The sequence below is a fragment of the Astatotilapia calliptera genome, chromosome 13, assembly GCF_964374335.1.
Source record: "Astatotilapia calliptera chromosome 13, fAstCal68.1, whole genome shotgun sequence".
Classification (NCBI taxonomy): Eukaryota; Metazoa; Chordata; class Actinopteri; order Cichliformes; family Cichlidae; genus Astatotilapia; species Astatotilapia calliptera.
In genome coordinates, this window is record NC_137434.1 from 17,942,260 (window position 1) to 17,965,007 (window position 22,748).

At 40.6% G+C, this 22,748-nt stretch overlaps 1 protein-coding gene across 11 annotated transcripts in view; it reads left to right on the top strand.

The window, feature by feature from the left end:
* The window catches only part of kcnma1a (potassium large conductance calcium-activated channel, subfamily M, alpha member 1a), a 146,543-nt gene that overhangs the window by 101,361 nt on the left and 22,434 nt on the right, over positions 1–22,748 (top strand). For 6 of the 11 annotated variants that reach the window (XM_026189586.2, XM_026189594.2, XM_026189601.2 and 3 more), the window contains exons 14-20: positions 470–625; positions 1,102–1,211; positions 1,401–1,469; positions 5,428–5,514; positions 5,609–5,685; positions 18,346–18,439; positions 22,334–22,460. In XM_026189586.2, the coding sequence (XP_026045371.1) occupies positions 470–625; positions 1,102–1,211; positions 1,401–1,469; positions 5,428–5,514; positions 5,609–5,685; positions 18,346–18,439; positions 22,334–22,460 (720 nt within the window). Of the gene's footprint in view, positions 1–469; positions 626–1,101; positions 1,212–1,400; positions 1,470–2,595; positions 2,608–5,427; positions 5,515–5,608; positions 5,686–18,345; positions 18,440–22,333; positions 22,461–22,748 lie in introns of all 11 variants that reach the window. The other 5 variants (XM_026189583.2, XM_026189596.2, XM_026189590.2 and 2 more) reach the window with 1 other exon arrangement.

Genomic DNA, 22,748 nt, shown 5'->3' on the forward strand with positions numbered 1-22,748 from the left:
GAATGATGCCCTTTATGTATGGAAACTGGTACACTAACTGAGACTTGTACATTGTAAGGGATTTACCCAGGATGCTAACTTTTCTAGTAGTTAGCTGACTTTAGGAAAGGAACAGCTCTACATTTCTAGGATAAGCTAGTTAGTTTTTATTTATTTTATTGTATGCTAAGCTAACTGGCTGTTTATTGTAACTGTTTAATTTAATTTGCATTCACATGTTTGCATTTCAGCTTTGAACTAATTGAGGTAGATCATGTTAATTAGTGGACTTTTGTTATCCTGAATGTTGGATTTCAATACCACCGCATAAAGCCAAGCTAGCTTACCCCAGTTTCCAGTTTTTAGGCTAACCCAGTTCCCAGTTCAAGCAGATATGAGGGTTGTATTAATGTTATCTGTTCCAAAAGAAATGTGACTCATATATACAGTTTTCTGTGTTTCTGACCTCTCTAACTTTCATGTGATGAAGGCCCATCTACTGAATATTCCAAGCTGGAACTGGAAGGAGGGTGATGATGCTATCTGCTTGGCAGAGCTGAAGGCAGGCTTCATTGCGCAGAGTTGTCTGGCCCAGGGTCTGTCGACAATGCTAGCCAACCTCTTCTCCATGAGGTCCTTTATTGAGGTAACAGAGTGGACTATTGACGAATGATTTCTCACATTGCATTTTTTGCACATGAGGTGATTTATTAAGGGATTATAGGCTAAATAAGAAGGTTCTCTGCTGACACATGGACTAGGTCTGTCAAACAGTGCATTCCCTAAAAAAAAATTGACATCTCTGTCCAGAGACGGGCTTCCATTAGTGTGTTTTCAGTCATTCTGGCACATCATATTTTATTGTGTGACATGTCATGTGGAATCTGTTCAGTGTTCTCTGCGGCTTAGAATTGAAGAGGTGCTTGCTTCTATCAAAAAACTGTTCTCATGTCATAAAGATGATAGATCAGCTTATAATGACCAGGCTGATGTTGTGCAGTGGGACATCTGCTGACCAGATTAGGCTGCTTTTGGAAGGAAAACTGTTCTTTTTTTTTTCTTACTTTTTTTTCTTAACCAACACATGTGACATTTCCCTGTTTCATTTTTTTTTTTTATCAGATCGAGGAGGACACATGGCAGAAGTATTACCTTGAAGGAGTGGCTAATGAGATGTACACAGAGTATTTGTCCAGTGCCTTTGTAGGCCTCTCCTTCCCCATGGTCTGCGAGTAAGTATCACTCTTTGATCAACACGACCACTCTCAATGGTAGGTAGCTTAAAAATATATATAATGCAAAGTAAGAATGACAAAAAAGAGGAGTGTTGGGATGTAAGGCTGTGGATTTTAACGGTTTTTGAACACATCAGTCATCTGCTTATATCCTGCTCTTCTCTAATGAGTGCACTTGTTTTACAGGCTGTGTTACGTGAAACTGAAGCTGTTGCTTATTGCCATTGAATTCAAGTCTGAGCAGAGAGAGAGCAGGTTGGTATAGCGGATCTTTCCGGAGCATCTGATACAGCTGTGATAACAGTGAACTGCACTGTACTTTGCTAAAAGTAGATCTTCTAATAAGATATCTCGATTTTTCTTTTCCTCTCAAGTCCTCTTTGCAGCTTGTTATCTATGCAGTTGATATTCATTTTTCAGATCAATTTGGTGAACACTTGAGCATTATTGTGTCACCATGAGGTACTCCCTATAATAAATAATTCAGTATTTATTTTTTTCTGAGCTATTACCCTCTTTAAAAAGCAAATAAATGGGATTGATATTGGCCAAGGATTCGGGTCACAAGCTTTTAGGTAAACCTTGCAGGTATGCAGGACAAAAAAAACTTGAAATGTGGTTAAACTGTGATTGGTTTCAGAGAAGTACTAGGTACTGCACTGGATTAACTTCATGTTCACGGTCCTTTTTCAGAGACAAACTTTACACCTAAATAACAAATTTGCTTCACGTTTAAATTTCACATAATGTGTCTCCTGCACTTTTTACTGTGCTCCTGCTCTGTCTTTATGATTATCACTAACTCTACATGAGTGCTGGTTTTATCACCAATAACGACACAAAATGCATTTTTTCAGTAGTCTCAATTTGCCAAATCCCACTCACCCTTCCCCATTCACCTGTGTCAAATGTTTGTGTACTAACGAGGTTGCATGGTTGATTTAATATTAATTAAAGATGATGTAAATTCTAGTTGATACTAATTGAATACACTTTATATAACCCAGTGGGCTAAATTGTGTCCATGGTCCAATCACTTTCAAGGTAGTTGAGCTTTTTCTTTTACGTTTTTTCTTTTTGTACATTTTATAGTGACACCCTAGAATATTTTATTTATACTTTCAAACCTTTTATTAAACATATTCTCTGCCCTCTATGTACTTTTTGTAAAAGATGAATAACTTCAAACACTGTTTTTTCTTCATTTTTATGACTCTGAGTTGCAAGGCCCTCAGACAAAGACAAAGTTGCATCACACGCTGCCATATAATGAAAGCATAGCTTGTAAATGGGCAGAGAAGCATTAGCAACAGCTATATTCTCCTCTTCTTTTATATTCATGATAACTGTTTGATTTGAGATTTTTTCTTGTTGTTTGCAGAAGCCGAAAGCGGTATGCCCTCTACCTTATCTTACTTCCAAAGTTCCACCCAATCGTCACCACTTTAAAGCTTCTGACTTTGGGAGTTTCCCCAAGGATATTTTTCCAAACACTATCTCACAGGCCTCTTTTTCTAACTCCTTTTTATGGTGTCCCTTGTGCTTAATGCACTAACTTCTTTGCAGGCAGAGAGAGGATAGATAAATTGGACATGTTTGTAGAAGTGCTGTTTTCTTTTCTTTTTTCTTTTTGTCTTTGCTGTTGTCGCTGTACCAAGGCCAAACACTCACCCTCTCCATATCTACCTCTTATTTGATCTTTTCATTTTTGTCCTCAAGCAAACTCCTTTGCTCCTTTAGTTTCTTTCTCTCACACTTTCAGTTCTTTTTCAGTGTCGCTCAGTCGTTACCCTACTGTTTCTTAGCTTTGACGAGCCACGTTTTCCACTCATCGGTGTTTAAAAGTCTTCACCAGAACAGTACAGTGAGGAGTTTCTGTATGCATATCTCAGACATCAGATATGGTGTTGATAGGCACTGATATCCTACAACTTTGGATATAATCTTTAAATAAAATGACTGATTACACGCCACTGCTGTAGGCGGTGATTGATATAGCAGTATGTTTTTTGTTGTTGTTTTTCATGGTTTTATTATACCAGCAGCACCTCACCAATCTTTGTTTTTTCATGATTTTTTTAAGACACTAGAAAAGGCATGGAGCTGTTGATTTTGGATAGCATTGGGTTTATCCAAACTGAAGTTTTATTTATGTGGCCCACATTTCACTCTTGCATCCCATCACCCTCTCATGTCCTCATTCCCAAATGTGTATCCATCTGTGCATGTATGCGCGTCTGCGTATGTGCAATCACCTCGGAAGGGAGAGTTTGTGTTTTGAGTGTGTGTGCGTGTGCGAGTGCGGAGTTTTGTGCGTCTCAGCCACCGTGTACAGTCATGCTCGTACGTCTCTCGAGTAGATGTTCTTAAGTGAGGTCACTTCCTGTCAGTTTGGTGTTTGAGAAACAATCCAACTGCACAGAAGTTACTGCAACCGTCTGCATCTACGTACCTGTCCCTATACCTGTACTGCAGTGGCTATGCCTTTCTGTTTTATTATTGTCCTCCTCATACTGTTTGGTAACTGCATGCTACGACACTATCACATAAAGTGTTTGATGCTTGCCTTGTTGCTCACAATATGAGGTTTTGATGCGTCTTCTTGGCTTTTATTCACCAGTTTGCACACGACTCAAGAAAAATGTCTTGGATAGTTACACCTGTAAAATCTCAGATTTGGGCAGCAATGTTTGTGGAACTGTCTTGATTTGATTGGTTTCTTTGTTTTATTTTTGACTAAAAAAGCATGCCAGGTATAATGCCTGTTAACTTCTCTGGGGGCCATTCAATCTGAGCGTATGTTAGGTGCTATTTTACTTCTTGCAGTATGGAAAGAAAATTCTGATCTGCATGACTGGTGCAATTTGATCACATCCCAATATGTATATGGATTCAATTGCTCCCTTAATAGTTTTTTTTTAATTTCCTCCCTAATGTAACCTTTTTCCAGAGCTCAGAGGAAAGATGTTGTGCGATAATATACTTGTTCCCTTCTCCCCCGAATCTAGACCTCACATACTCTTTCAAAATGAATGACTAAAATGCCGTGAATAGTTATTACACGCGTAAGTGTGAATCAAGTTGGTAACACACAATCAGTCGAGCTTTTCTCGTTTATCAATGTTGCAAATTTACAAAAGCTTAAAATGTAAACAGAGCAGCGAATGAGACAAAAAAAAGAATCAAGATCATCTTTCATCTGGGCTTGTATTTTGAAAGAGTGACCCTTAAAGGTTTGTGGGTACAGTGTTTTGATATCTTACTTCACACTCACTTCATTGATGATTGTTGCCCACAGGTAACCATTAATGACCGGGGTGTGTGTGCGTGTGTGCATATTTGTGTGTGGCGTCTACTTTTTGTCTTAGTCTAATTAATGGGGAATGATACAGCCAATCACTTAAAGTACCCTTGACTATTAAACCAAATCCCACTTTATCACAAAAGAAGCGAGTAATTATTATTTATTACAGTAACACATTTCTTTTAAATCAAAATATAATGAAAATGATTAAAGCACTTTGTACTTAACTAGACATGCATTACAAGTATTTGTAATGGAGCAACACATTTGGACCAGTCTTATTTTCCCCTAGCAGAGTCTAGAGCAGACTCAATTGTAAGAATTAGCTCAGTATAATAAACAGAAAGAGCTGTTCATTCCCTTGCATTCCACTGTCAAGTACTAACTGAGATACACCTACTGGACATTCTCTGTACGACAGCCGTGTCTCAGTGGACATCATAACATCTGTTCTGACTAGATGACTGCATTTGAGTGCTGAGACTAAAACCACTCCATGGCCATAATTTTAATTCTTTCTGCCCTCGTCCCTCTACTTGTATCTCTCTGTCCTTCTCTTCCACCCCCGGGGCAATCCAATGCCACTTCGTAGAGAAAAGAATTAAAATTCAATGTGCGATCATTACTGTTGTACATTTTTGTCCATCCGTGTGAGTATCGCATCAGTAAATTGCCTCAAATCAGAAGGAGCAAGTGTGTTTGTGGTAACTTACAAGACACACGTAACAAAGGGAAGGATAATGTGTTTAAAATGATGCAAAAAAGGAAGCCCGGCAAAGTCCAGATTCAATTTTAGGGCTTCAACAAGTGTGTGTACCATTCCTCTTGATTAGCATGTTGTGTGCATGAATTTTGTGTATGTCCAGATGTTAATGAGCATTATTTGTCTGTATGTCTTTGATTACCCAGCATTCTCATCAACCCGGGCAACCATGTCAAGCTGCAGGAGGGAACACTGGGATTTTTTATCGCTAGTGATGCCAAAGAAGTAAAAAGGTAATTGGGCCATCCTGCCAAACGGCGGGGTCACTAACCGTGTCAGTTGACAAATGAATAGGAGCGCTAAACATGTTTACTGTGTCACTTTTAGAGCATTTTTCTACTGCAAAGCTTGTCATGATGACATCACAGACCCCAAACGGATCAAGAAGTGCGGCTGCAAGCGACGTGAGTAGCTGTGCCTTTATTTTGCCCCACTGGCACCCTTCCTTCCCTTCCTTCTCACTCCAAAGACCAACCTATGGGTCTCGTCTTTCTCTTTATTCATAGGTGTGCACATGGTTATTATGCCTTTCATTGTGTTGTTATTCTTCTTGTACTCTGAATCTGTGTTTTAAACATTATATTGCCATTATACTCTTAGGGAAAGTGTTTGTTATTGGTCCCATTTGAGCTTCCATAACCTCCATTATAGTATGATCATAAGTCAAAGCACTTTTGTTTCTTTGTCAAAATGTAGCTGTTGCCATCTTTAAATGTCTATTCATCTTGCTTTAACCACTGAATCACCACTTTATTTGCACAAACTGAGACTGTATTGCAGTGAATGAAATGCAAAGTGCTAACATGTAAATAGAAAGCGTAAGAGTCTAAACCAGGCTTGTTTCTGTATCGCATTTGAAACATTAGAAAGTAGAGCAGATCCACCAAGTGCCCTATGTTGCAATTATAAAGGATGGGTTCGGGTTCTGCCAGTGCTTTACCTGCTTCACCTAGTTTAATGAAATTCAGCCTGGTAGTTTCTGAGTACTGATCACATGCTGTGCCTCAGCCTCAGCTTGGTGGAGGAATTAGGAAACATATCCTCTTACTTACATATGAATGCTCTCAGTGAAATATTTTAAGGCTGTTTCATTCTTCTCAATTGTTTTATAGGTCACAAATGTTATGGATAGGGTTGCTAGCTGTTAATTTTCTAATTTAGCTATGCAAACACCCACATCAAATCAGTGAATGTTTTATGCAGATACAACATTACCATTAAGGCAGGAAATGCACGCAAATACATCCTGACCTATGTGCAGGCGACACTTGTCAGAATGTGTTAGCTGATGGATAAATAATTCAGGTTAATATTCTATGTTTCCATAAAAGGTCACAGGCTGTTACGGTGAGCAGTCCGTTACAGACATAGCCTGGTTTTAAAATAGGTACCCTCCAGTTCCTTCTTTTGTCTGTGCCATTTCAATTATTCAGACGCTTTCTGCTCTGTCAACTCAATAGAATCAACAGGTTTTTCACACTCTAGTTTTATTTACCACAACTATTTACCTCTGTTTGCTTTCCTACTATCTTCATGTCTGAGACTCAGCTGATGGCGTTATGTTTTATCTTATTACATTTGTTGCTGACAAGAGAGTTGCATTAAAAAGATGACAGTTCCATTACTGTAATGGGATTCTGTCCAACTGTATGTTCTGTTCTGTCATGTTTTGTTCTCTTCTGTTGTTTTTTCCCATGTTTTTTTATGACCAGTGACACACTTTTGATGTATTTCCTTCCCTGCTGCCATTGGAAAACACCACTTTATTTTAACTACTCACTGGTAGTGATTTATTGTGAGTAAAATGAAAATGGGTGTCTAATTACCCAGAGTGCAGTGCAAGTGTTTTTTTTTTTTGTTTTTTTTTTTATTTCTCTTCCTTTTCAGCAAATAGTATATTGTATCTATGTTGCATGTTACCGGTGTAGCTTCTGCATCCCTCTCCTCGCCTCCCATTTCTACACCGTGCTCAGAACAAACTGAATCCAAAACAGCAGATATTGAACTCGCACCAGCATCAGGCCTCTGCTCCTCAGAGGCTCAGCCGGCTGATGATCTGATTTGTTGGAGATGACAATTAAATAAAGCGCTACACGATTGGATGCGGCCGATGAGGTGTGCAGTTTTTGCTCACTCTTTGATCATCAAACCAAACACGTATTTGGCATTTAAAAGCCAATCTGCTGCGAGTCTTGTGTCATTACATGTGATTAACCTCTTTATAGTGTATTTGCTCAGAGAAAGAACAGAAGAATAAAAATCTGAGATGTCGTACATTAAAAACAGATTTAGAGGAACTAACACACGGGGGAAAGATCTACTGCTATTTAAAATGATCTGCTTTCTGTCAAAGGTAGTTTTGTGTGGCAGAGAGCAGAAAACGTCCTTCTGGGATGTTCTTCAAATCCTGTTAAGCTACGTTGCCAAAACACAATCAAAACAATCTGGTCTCCCCTTTTACCCCCCTTTGCTGTGATCTCAGCCCCTTTATAAACTCCGGGCCCTGGCCCAGCCTGGGCTGATGTTTCAGAGATCACTGGTTCTTTTCAGAACTGCACGAGCCTTGTGCCTTTCAAACACAGACTGTCGTTGGGCCATTTTGTTTAACTCGCTTTACTGGGAGACAAGTCTAGGATTAATACGCGGCATTGTCATAATTTTCAGTTCCCACTAGATGGTAGTGCCGTGCCAGAGTCTTGTGCGGTAATAGATATCCATAGTTAAATGGTGATGTCTGTAGAGGAAACTCTAATCCCCTGAGACCTGTTCAACAAAATTGCAAGGATCAGATGGGTGCCTTTTTGTTTTAGGATAATAAATCAGTTTGTACGGCTTTACAGATTTATCATCCTTAACATGTTATTTTACATTGCTTTTATATCTATATGTTACAATATAAAGCAGGGTATGGGGAGGGGTGTGCACTTGTGTACAAAGTTGGCTTTTTCAAGCAAAAAAGTATTTGTTTTGTCCACTTTTATGTGCCCCACTCTGACAGGATACTGCACTCTCTGTTAGTTATTGCTCAAAGGTTCACCTCTTGAGCCAGCAGTAATCTTTTTCCTTGCACTGTTGCTGAATAAGGAGGCTTTAGGTGGATATCAGAATGTTGCTTTCTGTGGGACATCCTTCATATTCAACGTAGCACCCTGATAGCTTCTGTTTACAGAATATTAGTGGTTTGTAGGCAGTAGTAGCCAATCAAGCCCACACAGACAGTTGATCAGGGTCGCTGTTATGTTGAATCTTCAGTTAGGAATGCCCTGAAATGGACACCTTGTCATCCTAAACCAGAATCTAGGTATTTGTGAAGTCAGAAGTAAAATACATTGTCTTTGTGTGTGTGCGTGTGTATGTGTCTTCTGTCTTCCATTGCTCCCCTTCCATTTGTCAGAAGTCTACATTGTGGTATACACACTCATGGGCTGCTGTTATTAGGTACACCTGTGACGCTAAATGCAGACCAATACAACAGCTCTGCCATAGAGTCTACTTTTATTTCAATTCTTCATCTTACTCCATTTGTCCACTTGATTACATGCAAAGAGGGTTAAAGACTGAACATGTTTACAGGCCAGAACGTGACAACTCACGTTTACTTAAAAAATAAAGAAGCCTCGTAAAAGCAGAGTTTACAGCAGAGCTGTTGTATTAGGTTATGTTAGATTTCACATGTGTACCTAATAAAGTTGCCAGTGAGCCCACATAATATGTTCCAAGCGCCCAAACAAAAACACCGAAGCAAAGAAACTTCAGCATGACCTGACGGCCTCACTGCACTTGTCCGCCATGTTCCCAAAACTGTTTCATTACTGTGAACAGTTATCTGTGTACTTCTCCTTGTTGCCAGGACTTAAGCTACATTTCCTGCATGCTTTCCACATGCTAGTAAGGCACATATGCATGTCACAGGATACAGCAGTCCCTGATGCATTCATCTTATGGGATATGATCTGTGTTTCCCATTCTTTCCTTGGCCAGGAGCTGAAAACATATTACTTCATTCAAGGTCTTATTTTCCAATGTGAGTCAGAGTCAAAGATGCTGAAAGGTGCCAGACAGTATTAGTCTGCTGTCTGTTTACACCTTGGCAATGAGAGAATGGGGACCAGGGACTGTTTCTGTCCAGAGTCACAGCAATCTAGAGATGCTACTCTGGGGACTTTCACTCCCGCTTCCCTCAGGGTTCAAGGGCTTCACACACCACTCACACATACACTTGGCTGTAGGCTGACTTTTGTAGCTAAAACTTTTGTCTGGCGTAATACTACTTTTACATCCTTTTTTACTTAATTAGCACACCAGATCGTCATCTTGCCTGTTTTCTACTTGGGCGATGATTGAAAAGAAACATAAGTGGACTGGAACCATTTGAAAGATTCACTGGGCTGTATGTGCTGAATTGATGCACACAACAGCGAGCTTGAAAAAAACAAAAACGTAGGTGTATGTAAATGCTCAAATGCTTTTATATTGTATGTTGGAAACGCTAGTTGGGAACCAGTTTTGCTGGTTGGTTGAAAGACAAAATTACATGTATTATAATGGCCCGTGAATGGTTATAAATTTATGGTATACGGAGAACATTAGATAAATTCTTTAAACGGAAATTCAGAATTTCCCAGGTACAAACTAGTGTTTAAAATCAGGCACACTGCAAACAATTGATAATTTGGGGATATTAAGTAGAGGATCAAATTAATGGTTATTTCTTCATTTTCTTGTGAATTATACTTCCCATTTGTATCTTCAAACATGACTTCAAATTACATCAAAACAACAACTGTGTAACTAACACTTTAGCGTGTAATAATACCGTTTAAGCACATGCACATCAGAGTGAAGTCCCTTTGGGGAGTGGAGCAGTGAAATTGCAGGTTTTGAATATAGCATGATTTAGCCAGTCTAGCCAGTAGACTAGTGTGATGCCTTGGACAGAACCGCTACAGCTGCATGATGGGATACAGGTACGTGATCCACTCCTTTAGCCAAATGGATAGAGGATGTACAAATGTATGAAACATTGTATGAGGTTTGCTGCTGAAGACATTGCTCATGCCTTTCTTCCCCGAATGCCTCCCTACCCTCTTCCCTTTCTCCCCACCTCTCTTTCCCACTGTTATAATTTTGCCTTTTTGACTTGTTACAGCCTTAGCGCACAGCTTGAACTCCTAAGAGAATCACCAGCATTATGACTGTTGTATTTTTAATTGATAATATTATAATAATAGATAATGTGTCCAATTTAGAGACACTTTTAAAATGGCAAAATGAAATGTGCCGGCTGACTTGTTAAGGTAAATGTAACTCTTGGAGTTTGTTAATATAACTTGGGGCTCAAGCCTGTGGGAGCAGGTGACTAAGGCTTGCACTTTCTGATGAAGTTACCTTCCGACTTCCCCTAGATGTATATTTCTCCTTTTGCCATTAACCTGCTGCTTTTCCTCTCCTCTCATCCCAAAACATGACTGTAGCCAAGATGTCCGTCTACAAACGAATGAAACTGGCATGTTGTTTTGATTGCGGCCGTTCAGAGCAAGACTGCTCTTGCATGTCAGGCAGTGTACATAGTAACATGGACACCCTTCAGAGGGCCTACCCACTTTCCTCTGTCTCTGTTCATGATTGCGCAACCACTTTACGTGCCTGTAAGTTACACCGCCCAACACATGCTGTTACGTGTCTGTGGTGTGTGCTCTGTGTATCGTACCGTGTACCATACCGTACGTGTGTGCGTGCGTGCGTGAGGTGTAATTTGTTTATTGTGACCCCATTGTTTTTGTACCCGTGGTCTATGTGTTTCTGTGTTGTTTTATATTTTTTTTTCTATATTGATCTTATTTTTTTTTCTGTATCTATCTCTCTCTTTCTCTATATCTGGTTAGATTTTCTTTGATTTATAGTATGTGTGGTTGATAAGTGGTGACGTGGCTCAGTGGTGGTGCTGTAAGTACTGTAGATGTTAGACATGTGGCTCCCGCATGCGGCACCAGTCATGCAGTCGTGTGATAATGTCACTGTTGGAGCGTGGTGTTTTATGTTTCTTTTTAACTGTTTCAGGTAAGATGTCTGAATACACAAAAATGAAAGATTTTATTCTGCATTTTAATGATAACATTTGTTAATTGTGCCTTTTGTACATTTACTTTGAAGACTCTTTCAAACCTCTGAGTTAATCCTTTTTTAAGTTTGTACACTTTTCAGTTGACGTAGGTTTTGCTTTTTTCTGCATTTTCTTTTAACCTTGATGAGAAACTATACTAAGATTTTGGCTTTGCTTTCATGTGGATTTTAAATGAATCATAAATGAAATACCGTTTAAGCCTCTATCATCTTGCCAGGTCTTAAAAATGATGAGCAGGGCACAGATAATAATGGAACTGAAATCAAATTTTACTTATGCAACGGTTAAGAAAACATACATGCATTTCCCCCCCACATTAATTGTATTGTTCAGACTTGTATTTCCTGCACTTCATCTGTCCTGCAGCCATTGATAGTTTGTCACATTTATACGGTAGGAACGTGGCAGTGAAATAGGAAGGAGGAAAAAATCAAATGAGAGAAAAAGAATGCTTTATGTAGCTGGGAAGAGTACAAGAAAATAGATAAAGGAACAGAAAAGAGAAGGAGAAATTAAAATCAAAAAGGAAACTATAAAAAGTGCTTCTGGCTTGATAAAGGAAAGGTAAGAGGCCCGAGGCTCCTAGAAGATCGCCTTAAATCTGTTTTCCTTTTGAGTGGATGGGAAATACTAAATTGTTTGTCAATTAGACATGGCAGCAGTAGGCCTAGCTATCAAAGCCTTGGGTTCAGACATACAGATCTGATTTCCTTCTCAACATTCTCCCACCGTCTGCCGACTCAGCCTAGATTAGTGTCAAACATGCCATGATGAGTTTGGCTTGGCCTCTTGTAGTTGGGCCTGCGCTGATATCCCTCGGTACCAATTACTGGCCATTACATGGTTACTGATCTCACTTCTCCCTCAACCCCCTGTAGGATTTCAGGAAAGCCTCCTCTGTCTTAGATTTCTTTCTCTTTTTAACCCTGACTTCATCTGAACAAAGTGAGTTTAGTGAAGGAGCGCATTGGGCTTTGTCAGTCAGGGATTGTTGGATTTCCTTTCCCTATTTCCTCTTTTTTTTTTTTTTCCACCAGGCTGAGAGGATAAGACATCTTTATCCACGATGACTTCATACGCTTCTGAACTAATTTTTTTCTTGCACTTTGATTATTGATCTCTTGGATAGCACTGCTTCGTTTAAGCTGCTGTTTTCCTACACGTGCCAAATTAGGGCCACATGTCTGTGTGTAGCACAGACAGCTATCAGCAAGTTAAGATGGCAGAAGTATACAACTGTAAACTGCTTTAACGACTAATACAATATTTATTATGGCAACTTTTAACACAAACTCATTAAATGAGTAATGATATGTATGCAGATGAAGTGGTTAGAAAAATGTAGTTCTCCATTGTTCTTTTTTATTATAGGCAGTTAACATATTACTTTATGCTAAATTCTTTGGCTACATCAAGAGGTTTTTTTGTCTGTAAATGAAACAAGTCTTTTTTGTGACTTGACTTTCACTATTTTAGAAAATCTTTAGTCAGTTAAGAGGTTTCAACTTGGTTTGCTAAGCTCTGGACAAGGGATGTGGGCCTGGGGTTAGGGAGATGGTTTCGGCTTGTCCACAACCTTCTGGGCTGTGTATATGTGCGCATGTGCACATCTTGTGTGCGCAACAACATGCACTTGTATCTCGGTGTCTATGCATGTGTGTGAATCTGCATCTCATTGCTGGGGACCTTATCCATCCTGACACAGAAATTATGTTTGCATTTTCCCAGCCCTGCTGGTTCATCACCAAACTTGCCCTGACAGCTCCTGTCCACCAGGCAGACCTCCACCCCCTCGACCACCCTCCCCCACCCACCCTGTCCTACGCCGCCTCGCAATGCCCCAGATGCTAGCCAGTTAGTCTGCCGCCTTTGCGGTGCGGGCAGATTGCTAGAGACAGATGCCAGGGCCACTGTGGGTCTCTTTTTGAGGATCTGTGTCATAGGCCAGCCCTGGGCCCTCACTGTGACCTTTACTGCTGGAAGATACTCTGGGAGAGAGTGGGGAGTGTCAGCAGCTCTGAGTTCAAGTGCTTACTACATTAGTAGTTCTAGTGGTACCGGTCTTTAATATCTTCTTGGTCAAGGTCAAAAACTGTAATTACCAGAGAATTAACTGCACTGGCAAAAGTGGAGACCTTTGTGAACCCTTTAAAAGTACAACCCCAAAGATCGTGCACTGAGCTCAAGTTATGAAAAAAAACCCCCTAATTTTTAAAATCTCTATTTGTATAAGACTTCTGGACTGCATGCGAAAATCAGGTATCTATGCATTAGTGCTCTGTTAGCGCAGCTGTTTTGAGCAGCTGTTGTCTGTTTTGGATTTATACATGCACTGAAGTATGTATTCGTTTTCTTTATTTCCCATTGTGGCTTTATTTGTTCCGCCTCACACTTCCCATCATTTTTAGATATAAAAACCCCCCACGAAACTCTATTATAAAATGGGGAAAAAATGGAATTGCTAAATCTACACGGAAATGATGTGACATGTAATGTAGTTCTTTCCTTTTTTTTTCAAATGTATTAAAACCAGCCATTAGACCGTCATTACATCTCATTACAGGTGTAGTACACTTTCCTAAAAGCATGGCTCACTCTGTGAATGGACAGTTCTTTCATTCATCTGTCTGCCTTTTATGTGCCATCACATCATACTGTAATCAGTGCCACCATTAGGGTTTTACAGTGATTTTTAATTATTTATACTTTCATTTTTTGGTTTGTGCCCTCATACCTTTTGGTGAGACAACATCAGATTTACATTTGATTTAATTTCCATCTACGGCTCTTATGTTGATGTCTTTCCTAATGTGTCTCTTTCATTACACCCTCTCTCCTTGTGTGTGACCTGCCACTTGTCTTTGCATCCTCCCCAGCCAAATATAAGTATAACGGATTTGTCAGATCACGTAAGTGTGTTTCCCTGTCCTTCTGCCATAGCTTTGTGTATAGAGTATAGTTCCCTCAGCATGTCATATAACATTCTTAGTAGCGATGCTTTGCTTAAGTATTTTTGTATTTTTACTGTAAAAAAAAAAAAAAAGGAAACCAACTTTTGAAAAACTTTCAGTGTTTCTTTTAAAATATCCAGTTTATTTATATTTAACTTAAATATGATAAAATCATTTTAACATATTTTGACAGCAAACTAAAGTACTGAGATCATTTTGTGTTTGATAACACTATGTAGATCCATGAAATATTCTTTTTGTATTGTGCTGCATGTAGCAGCAGATGGCGCTACAACACCAGGAAACAGTGGAAGCCATAAAGAGGCTGGCGTTCGATTCAAAGCTGATTGCAATATAGGTAAATCTTTGGTAAATAATTGTTAAATGACTTTCCCCCCCCTCCTTTATTTTACTGGTTAAGAATACATTTCACTTTTGAAATGTTATTTGTCACCTCTAACACTTTGTGTCTACATTTTAAATGTATTTGTTATTATTAGGCATACTGACAATAAAGGCTTTTTTTTGGTTTCCTTTATTAAATAATGGCTGCCTCACCTGTTAAGCAAACTAAAAGGAAGCGCAGTAATCATAAGTTTTTTTTTCTTCCCTTTTTTAACTGTAAAGACCACAATGCATGGCTTTAAAAAGCTCTTTCATGCAGTTGCAATGCAGCTGAAGAACAAAGCTCGCTCATGCAGCAAACACTGTAAAGGCAAAGCCAGCTTAGCTCACATAGTAAAGTAAACATTTTTACTTGTTATTCCTCCGCCTCATCATCCAGTTTACATTGGGTCACGGCGATCTGATAAGGCTTGCATGCAGGACAGTACCGTCATGTGATTATCATTTCAAGAAGGGACAGTTGCCGTCTGGGTTGTTCAGGATGCACAGTGGACCTGCCAGGGCGGGTGAACACTCTGTAACGCTGCACGTGTTTGACAAGGGCCAGATGAATCCAGGAGCTATCGGTGGCGCCCTGTAAATCAAGGAGGCAGCTGACGGCTGGGATAAACGTCTGTTTATCGCCCAGGGCCACCCAAGCATGCTCTCTCCTCCAAACAACCAACCAACCACCCTTCAACCAAAGGGAGGAAAAGGGCTCCGCCTCTCCAAGTCAACTTTGCAACCAGATATTTTACTCATCTCCCACTGCTGTCTTCCTACAGTGTGCCATGACCCTTTCAGTACATACAAACATGCGGGTTGACTCTGCAGCCACAGATGGACTGTGTGTGAGTGTGTGTTTCTGTGAGTTTGGTGAAACGACTTGCTGAACATATTTGGTACATATGCGAGTATTTATTCTCATACTCAAGCGATTTAGTGTAATAGTGAAAATTCCAAATGCTCTGTTTTTCAACATTTTTCATGCGGAATTAAATCACACTTGTGTACATAATCCAAAAGGAATCCAATACATGTTTAATGATTAGATGTTTTGAATTTATAATATTATAAATATTTAGTTCTATTTGTTGACATTATTGTGGTGTGCCACGCTCACTTGAAGTGACAATATCTAATTGGTTTTGACTGGCTTTAGCCAAGCCATGCCTCTGCTTTGTTCTACCCGAGCGCAGCACAAATGAGAAGTAAAGTTAAGAGGCTTCTAATGAATTTAACACAAATGAAAAGCAAATTAAGAAGGCTTCAACTATTTTTAGGAAATTCTACATGGTTCCTGCCTTTATTTATTAACATTATTATTAATATATTTTTGCTTTAAGCTGGTTCAGTCAAAACTTAAATTGCATTTTTTCTTAGTGATCAGATATTCATTTTAACATACTGTGAAATAATGATTGTTTTATGGAATTTACCCTGAAATATCTATTTAACAAAATCTAATTTGAAATACAATAACACTTCTTTTCTCAGTCATTTCTGAGCATTTAAAGCAGGCGTTTTCACACTCTTTGTTCTCCACTATTTGACAGTAACGGATGAAGTTAGACCGCCTTTTCAAAACAGAACACTTAAAACCACCGGCTGCATCTCCACCTCCATCACCTCAAATGTATTCCTTCCCAATGCCCTGCACCCCAGCCAGGACCCCCTGGTCAGCCCTGGCACAGTCAACATCCCTCTCGTTAATAACCGTAAAGGATGCCTGCTCCACATGCGGCTGGGGCCCGGGGACGACCCCTCGCAATTGCGCTTCAGTATCTCGGGTCCAGGAGACGTGGCGACCAGATCCCTGGCTGAAAGTCGACTGAACCGGGCCCGCAGTCTGCCAGTGAAATACCGCTGCCACCCCAGTAATGCCATGCTGCTCAGTCACAGTAGGCACTGTAGGTTGGCCCCTTAGCGGGATGCATCAGTCAGTAATGCTGTCCCGTCTCTTCATTTTGTCTTGTTTGCTGCATGACGGCTCACTCTGCTGGAGCTGCTGCTGTTGTTTCTTCTGCTGCTTTGCACAGATCTGGCTGCTAGTGCAGTGGCTGCTACTGTCTATATGAGATAACTTTTAAGCGCCGGGATAAAACAGGTGAATTTACTGTAGACAACGTGCTATTTCAGAAGTGGCTCTAGGTGTTGTGAGCTCAGGGATTTTGCACTAATATCATTATGTAGTGGGGAAATGCAGCGTGGTGTCCGTGAAAGCAAAAAGTTCAATTGTTTTAATGTTAAAAAATTAAGTTTAAACCAAGAGGAGTTTGTCAAATGGTATAGCAAGGAAAGCATACTTTCTGCTGTGTGGTATTTTCAAAGTACATCAGAGAGAGAATTATTTGTAAAGTGTAAAATGCTTGTGATATTAGCTATTCTGATTGCCCAATTGCATAAAGGAAATGTCAGAGAATGACATTTTATTAGAAGGCAAAGCCATATTTCTTATCTTTTATTAGCAGAATTAGGTGACAGCATAGAATGGGTGCTCAGAGAATAATGAAATTCAACATGCTTGGAATAACCGCGGCTTGCAGCGCGCACATTGATTTGCACTAATATCATGCTGTGTTATTGATTTCTAACCAAAGGACTAATGCGGGTTTGAAGTGACGGTGCACTTGACATTTGCGCTGGGAGAGCGTAGATTGGATAAGAGTATCTGGGTGCCTGTCTGAAAGCTCTTGAAACTCACAGACAGTGAAGAAGATCAGACTACTGTTAGCTTGACTGAAATCTTCAGACAGCTGGGCCTGGACTCACTCCGGCTGCTCTTTCTCATTCTCTCTGTCTGGCTGGGACTCAAGTAAAGTTTGAGAAACAGTGTTTTTGTTTTTAGATGATTTTTTTTTTCAACCTAGCGAAGCATGGCTGACAGAAAACCGAGTTCAAATGTGATCAAATAATCTTTAAAAAAACAAACAAAAGAGGACTATAAAATAACACAGCATTGTTCAGCAAAACATGAAACAAAGACGCTGTATATTTAATCCGACACAAGTTTTCACAAGTGTTGGGGTTCAAGTAGTTTCATTAGGAAGTCAACTACGCACTCAAAATTAATCTCCATAACCTGTATTTATATCATTGTCATTGCTTTTGCCCATGCCCCAGTGACAATAACAGTCTGTAGCATCACATTGCAATTAATGCTTTAGGTAAGCATGGTCACTTGGATGTAAACTGCTAGAGGTCCAACCGCCTGCAGAGTTCGGTGGGTGAACAGACGCAGTGAAGTGTCAGTGGAGGATGTGCAATATTGCACCTTAGTATAGCCACAACATGGGGGACATTTAAAAAAAAAAATTCTTATTTTTTAAATAAACCTTCCTTTTAGGTCAGGAATTGTTTTCTCTCCGTGGTTTCCTCCGGCTTTTTTCAGATTTAATCATTTGTCCATTACTAATATTTTCTCTCTCTATTTTTATTTCCCTTCCATTTTGACACATTGAATTATTAATTTTCCTTTTCTTGCGTTCAGTTTCTTTTTTTGTGGTTTGCATTGAATGATTGATTGTTGCCTATTTTCATGTCAGGTCCAGCTCTCTTTCTGAACCGTCTGTCTCTGCTCTGACATTGTGCGCATGTGTTTTCAGTCGAAGACGAGCATCCGTCAACGCTCTCGCCCAAAAAAAAGCAGCGCAACGGAGGGATGCGAAACTCACCCAACTGCTCGCCCAAAATGATGAGGTAAGAGATGCTGATTTTATTCTTCTTCCAGCCTTCAAACTGGGAGTGAGAGGAAGACAGATATAAGGAAGATGGGAGGGAGCATGGGGGGGGGGGGGGTATGTGTCTGAGAGATACTTCAGAGGCGTATGCTGCTGATGGTGAGATGGTGGGAGTTTGGATGGATGGGAGGGGGCAAATTAGGGGTGGCAGAAGAGGGAGGTAAGAAACTCTGTGAGTGAAAAAGAGAAGAGAAATGCCCTGTTAGGTGCTGGCTGTTTAGGATGGCATGCTGTCAGCTGTTAATGACAGAGCTGAAATAATATTTCTGTCATGAAAAGCGGCTGTGAGGAGCCGTTTGAAAACTCCTCTGGCTTTAAAGACCCAGCTGTCACCTCCTCCGTTCTGGTCCACATGTACTCCTTAAACAATGCTGGCACTAATGACACCACCAACCAATCAGAGAGACCTGCATGGTTACTTTGCCCTCGGGCTACTCGTCTATTGTGGGAACCCCTGTGAGTAGTGTATCTGGTACTTAAGGCCATATGCGAGATGTATCGTCACAATCAAATATGAATTCAAATATTACCTTCCTTTTATCCTGTCCTTTGGAATTAAACTGCTGTTAATTGATTTTGAAAGATAAAAAGGGTAGGTTTTTGTGCTCCTCTGACTGCAAGGCGGGGTTAGACGCACGACTGAGAGGAAAATGCAGGGAGGCCGAGCTGTGCGGGTTGGGACGGCGGGATGAAGGCACGGTGGCGAAGATCTAACAGGACAGAAACACTCATAGCTACACTGCTCGTCTCCTAATGAGAGCGAGGGTTTACATTAAGGAACTCTAAAGAGAGACCTCGTAATATATATAATCTTAATTTTATTTATGGAATTTAAACCCTTTAAAAAATAAGCAAACTCTAAGGTGGAATAGTTAACATTTCCAAATAAAATCAATATAAATATGAGCTATTATACAAAGTAGTTCTGTTTTGTTCTCTTTCATACACTGCATAATGTTTTCACTTATTACTGTACCATTCTGGTTGAGTGCCGTGTACGTTAGCCCTGCTAGTTTCCCTCAGGCAGCAATCCTCCTACTGCACTGGCATGCCTATGTGATTTTTGTCCAGTATAGTTGTCGGCCTCCCCCTCACAACAAAACAAGCACTTAATAAGCCTTCACACTTGCCAAACCATTAGCCCAACACAGAGTCATACCCTTCAGTCTAGTTCGCAGCAGAGCATCAGCTCAGATGCCCTTGCTCAGAGGGAGCAAACTGCTACAAAAACAACGAGACACTGGCACATTTCCAGATAACTGCTTGTTTTAAAAGGTTCTTTAGTTTGCCTAACTTAAAGCAGAAAACCTTTTCTTCTCTTCCTTTTCTGCTTAGAAGACGGTCCCCGTTTGCCATGTAATATATGCATCTGCGCTTTGATCTCGCAGTGATAATAATCCTTGCGAGTTATTTACTCAGTTTTGAAAACGCTTCAAAGCGGTGTCAAAGTTTTCTCTGCTTTAGGGTTGCTTCTGTATTCTGCTGGCTCTTGGGTGCTGGGATGACAGGTCCTCTGTTATAGGTGTAGCTTTTTCTTTTTTTCCCTCCAAGTATTAGCCTTTAGCAGAACATCAAATTACCCATCGCAGTCCACAGTCCCTCCCTCCACCCCTTCACAGCTGCCCCTGTCAACATATAAGACCATATATATTATATAAACCGTTGTGCTTTGCGAGGTGGATTTTATGCAGAATGAAAAGTGATTGTTTGAGGTAGCCTTAGGGATACTTTATTCAACAAGCAAGAAGGGGGAAAACACAGTGGAGAGCTAGCAAGAGAGCGAACATACGTATCAAGTATGGTTTTTACAGGACTCGCAGCCTGAAGGCCTTTGTAAATAAATAATGATCAACAGATTGGCTGTGGGCTTTTGAAAAGCATGCCTTTGTCAGTTTGCATGATGGGAAAAATTTTCAAAGCAAGAAGCTGCCTTCGTAGTCTGGCAGAGAGGGATTGGGGGAGCACGCCCATCCCCAGCTTTGTGACTGCAGAGTGATACACTGGAATAATTCAACTCTGTTTGAAATATACTGAGGGAGAGGGTACGAGAGAAAGAAAGAGACAGAGAGGGAGGGAGGGAGGCACCGGAGTGAGACATGCTGTAAGGGAAATACTGTTTGTCCTCCATAAAAGTGCATCTGATAAAATATTGTATTTCACCGAGCACAACATTTAGTTTGCATTCTGGTACAATGCTAGAAATTAAGCAAAGTTCACGTAATTCTGCATCTACTTGTTCAGGACTGAAAATTCTCAGCAGAGAATATCTGCATTTATCTGTCACTTCGCTTGCTATTTGGGTGACATTTAGGAGCCCTGTGTTAAATAATTTATTAGTAGCCAATCCAGCTTGTAAATTTCCTAATGAACCGCATTCCTGCCGTGGCGCTAACACCATCCCATCCCACCCCACACCCACACAAACCTTCACGATGGGTCATGACTGACAACACGCATCCATTTGCAGAAGATGTCACAGTATCATCTGCAGCTGATATCCCTTGGGCGTGGCCCCGTAGCACAGACGTCATGTCTGCTCTGCCTGAGCCTTGTGGTAGGTTCAACCCGAGGCGCGGAGAAGGAAGAGGAAGGAGGTGTGCGGAGCCTGTGACAGGCTGCCAGTCACACCGCTGACAGCTCTGTGAAAGATAGCTGTCTTGGCAGTGAGAGGTGGAGCGGCAGCCCGTCTGCATGCGCCAGTCAGCCCCTGTGTGGAGGCGAGCAGAGCTGAGCAGATTGAAGTGACGGGGGGCTCCGTGGAGTTGATTGGCGCAACACGCGGCTCTGGATGAAAGATTCAGGCTGAGTGTAAAAACACTAAATGCTGTCAGTGTTATTATCACCTGCTCTAACTGATAGAGGGGAGAGGGGGGGAAAGAGAGGTGGAGAGAGAGAGGGTGGCTAATTGACAGCTTTTTTTTTCTTTAACTTTAACTTTTGCCTGCGATGGCATGCAATCCAAATGCAGGTTGAAGGAAGAAACAACATCAAAGCCTTGTCAGTGAATGACAGTGTTGATAGAGGATAGAGAGAGTGATACTGAGAGAGATGTATGTCAAATTCTTGAGATATTTTCTCCCATATTACTCACATGTCTATCTCTGCAGTTTCCCCCCCCTTTTTTTAGGAGTATCAGCAGTATTGAATTTTCATAATTTTTCTTAAATTCTCAATAAACTACATTTACATTGCTGCAAAACAAGGGGCCTTTGTGGGAAAACAGCACTTCCGCCGTTTATCTTGACTCTGTGTTTTTGATGACATTTTCTGGACCGTGTTCAGAGGGGCTGTGAGAACATGTCTTGTAGAATAAGTTCAAGAACAGGAGAGGCAGCGTAACAACACTGACAGGAACCCTTTCATGGTCAGTGTTACAGCAGATAAAACTCAGCAGCCCACTGCTGTGGATTAGCCTGTTTGGTTGTGACATGCTGCTGAAACATTAATGACCATCAGCTGGGAAAGCAAAATGTGATTGGGCAAATTCCTGAAATATTTAAAGTGCGAGCCTGTTGGAGCTTTTACTGTTTGCGCCACATGGCGTCAGGAACTGGAAGAGAGGGTAAAAGCTGGTAATTGGCCTTGTGTTGTCATGCCATTCAGTCAGTAGTACTCACATCTTGCTGTTCTCCTCTGTACCACAGTGAGCACAAGGGTCATTGACTTTTCTGATGCCTCTACATAGGGGATGAGACAGATTGGAGGGAAAGATATTCTAGTTATGCAGTGCAGTAGAAAGTTTCATACTCTGAGAATGAGATGGACTTTTAACGATCAGACAGCACAGATATCAAGAAACCCTGCCTGGCTTCTGCCACAAAACAGCCTAACGTAAATATTTTCTCTTTTCCAGTCGACACGATCCCCTTCTAATTCCTGGAAATGAACAAATTGAGAATATGGACATGAACGTGAAGAGGTATGACTCGACAGGGATGTTTCACTGGTGCCCTTCAAAAGACATCGAAAAAGTCATCCTGGTAAGTGGGGCAAAAGTTCTGTAACTGCTACCCAGTGAGGGGAAAAATAGTGTATATAAAAAAAGAAGGTACTAGTAAGTATGCTCAGGAGCAAATGTTTCCCCTCAGTACTGCAGTAACACAATCACATACTAATGTGTATTGAAATTTCTCTCACTGCCTCTCTGTTGTTTCAAGGTGAGTTTGTTTTTATATTTATATATACAGTATATGTGTATATCCACCAAGGAATGAGTGAGCAGCATTTCAACACTCGGTGCATGACTTTGCTCAGATGCTTTAACGAGA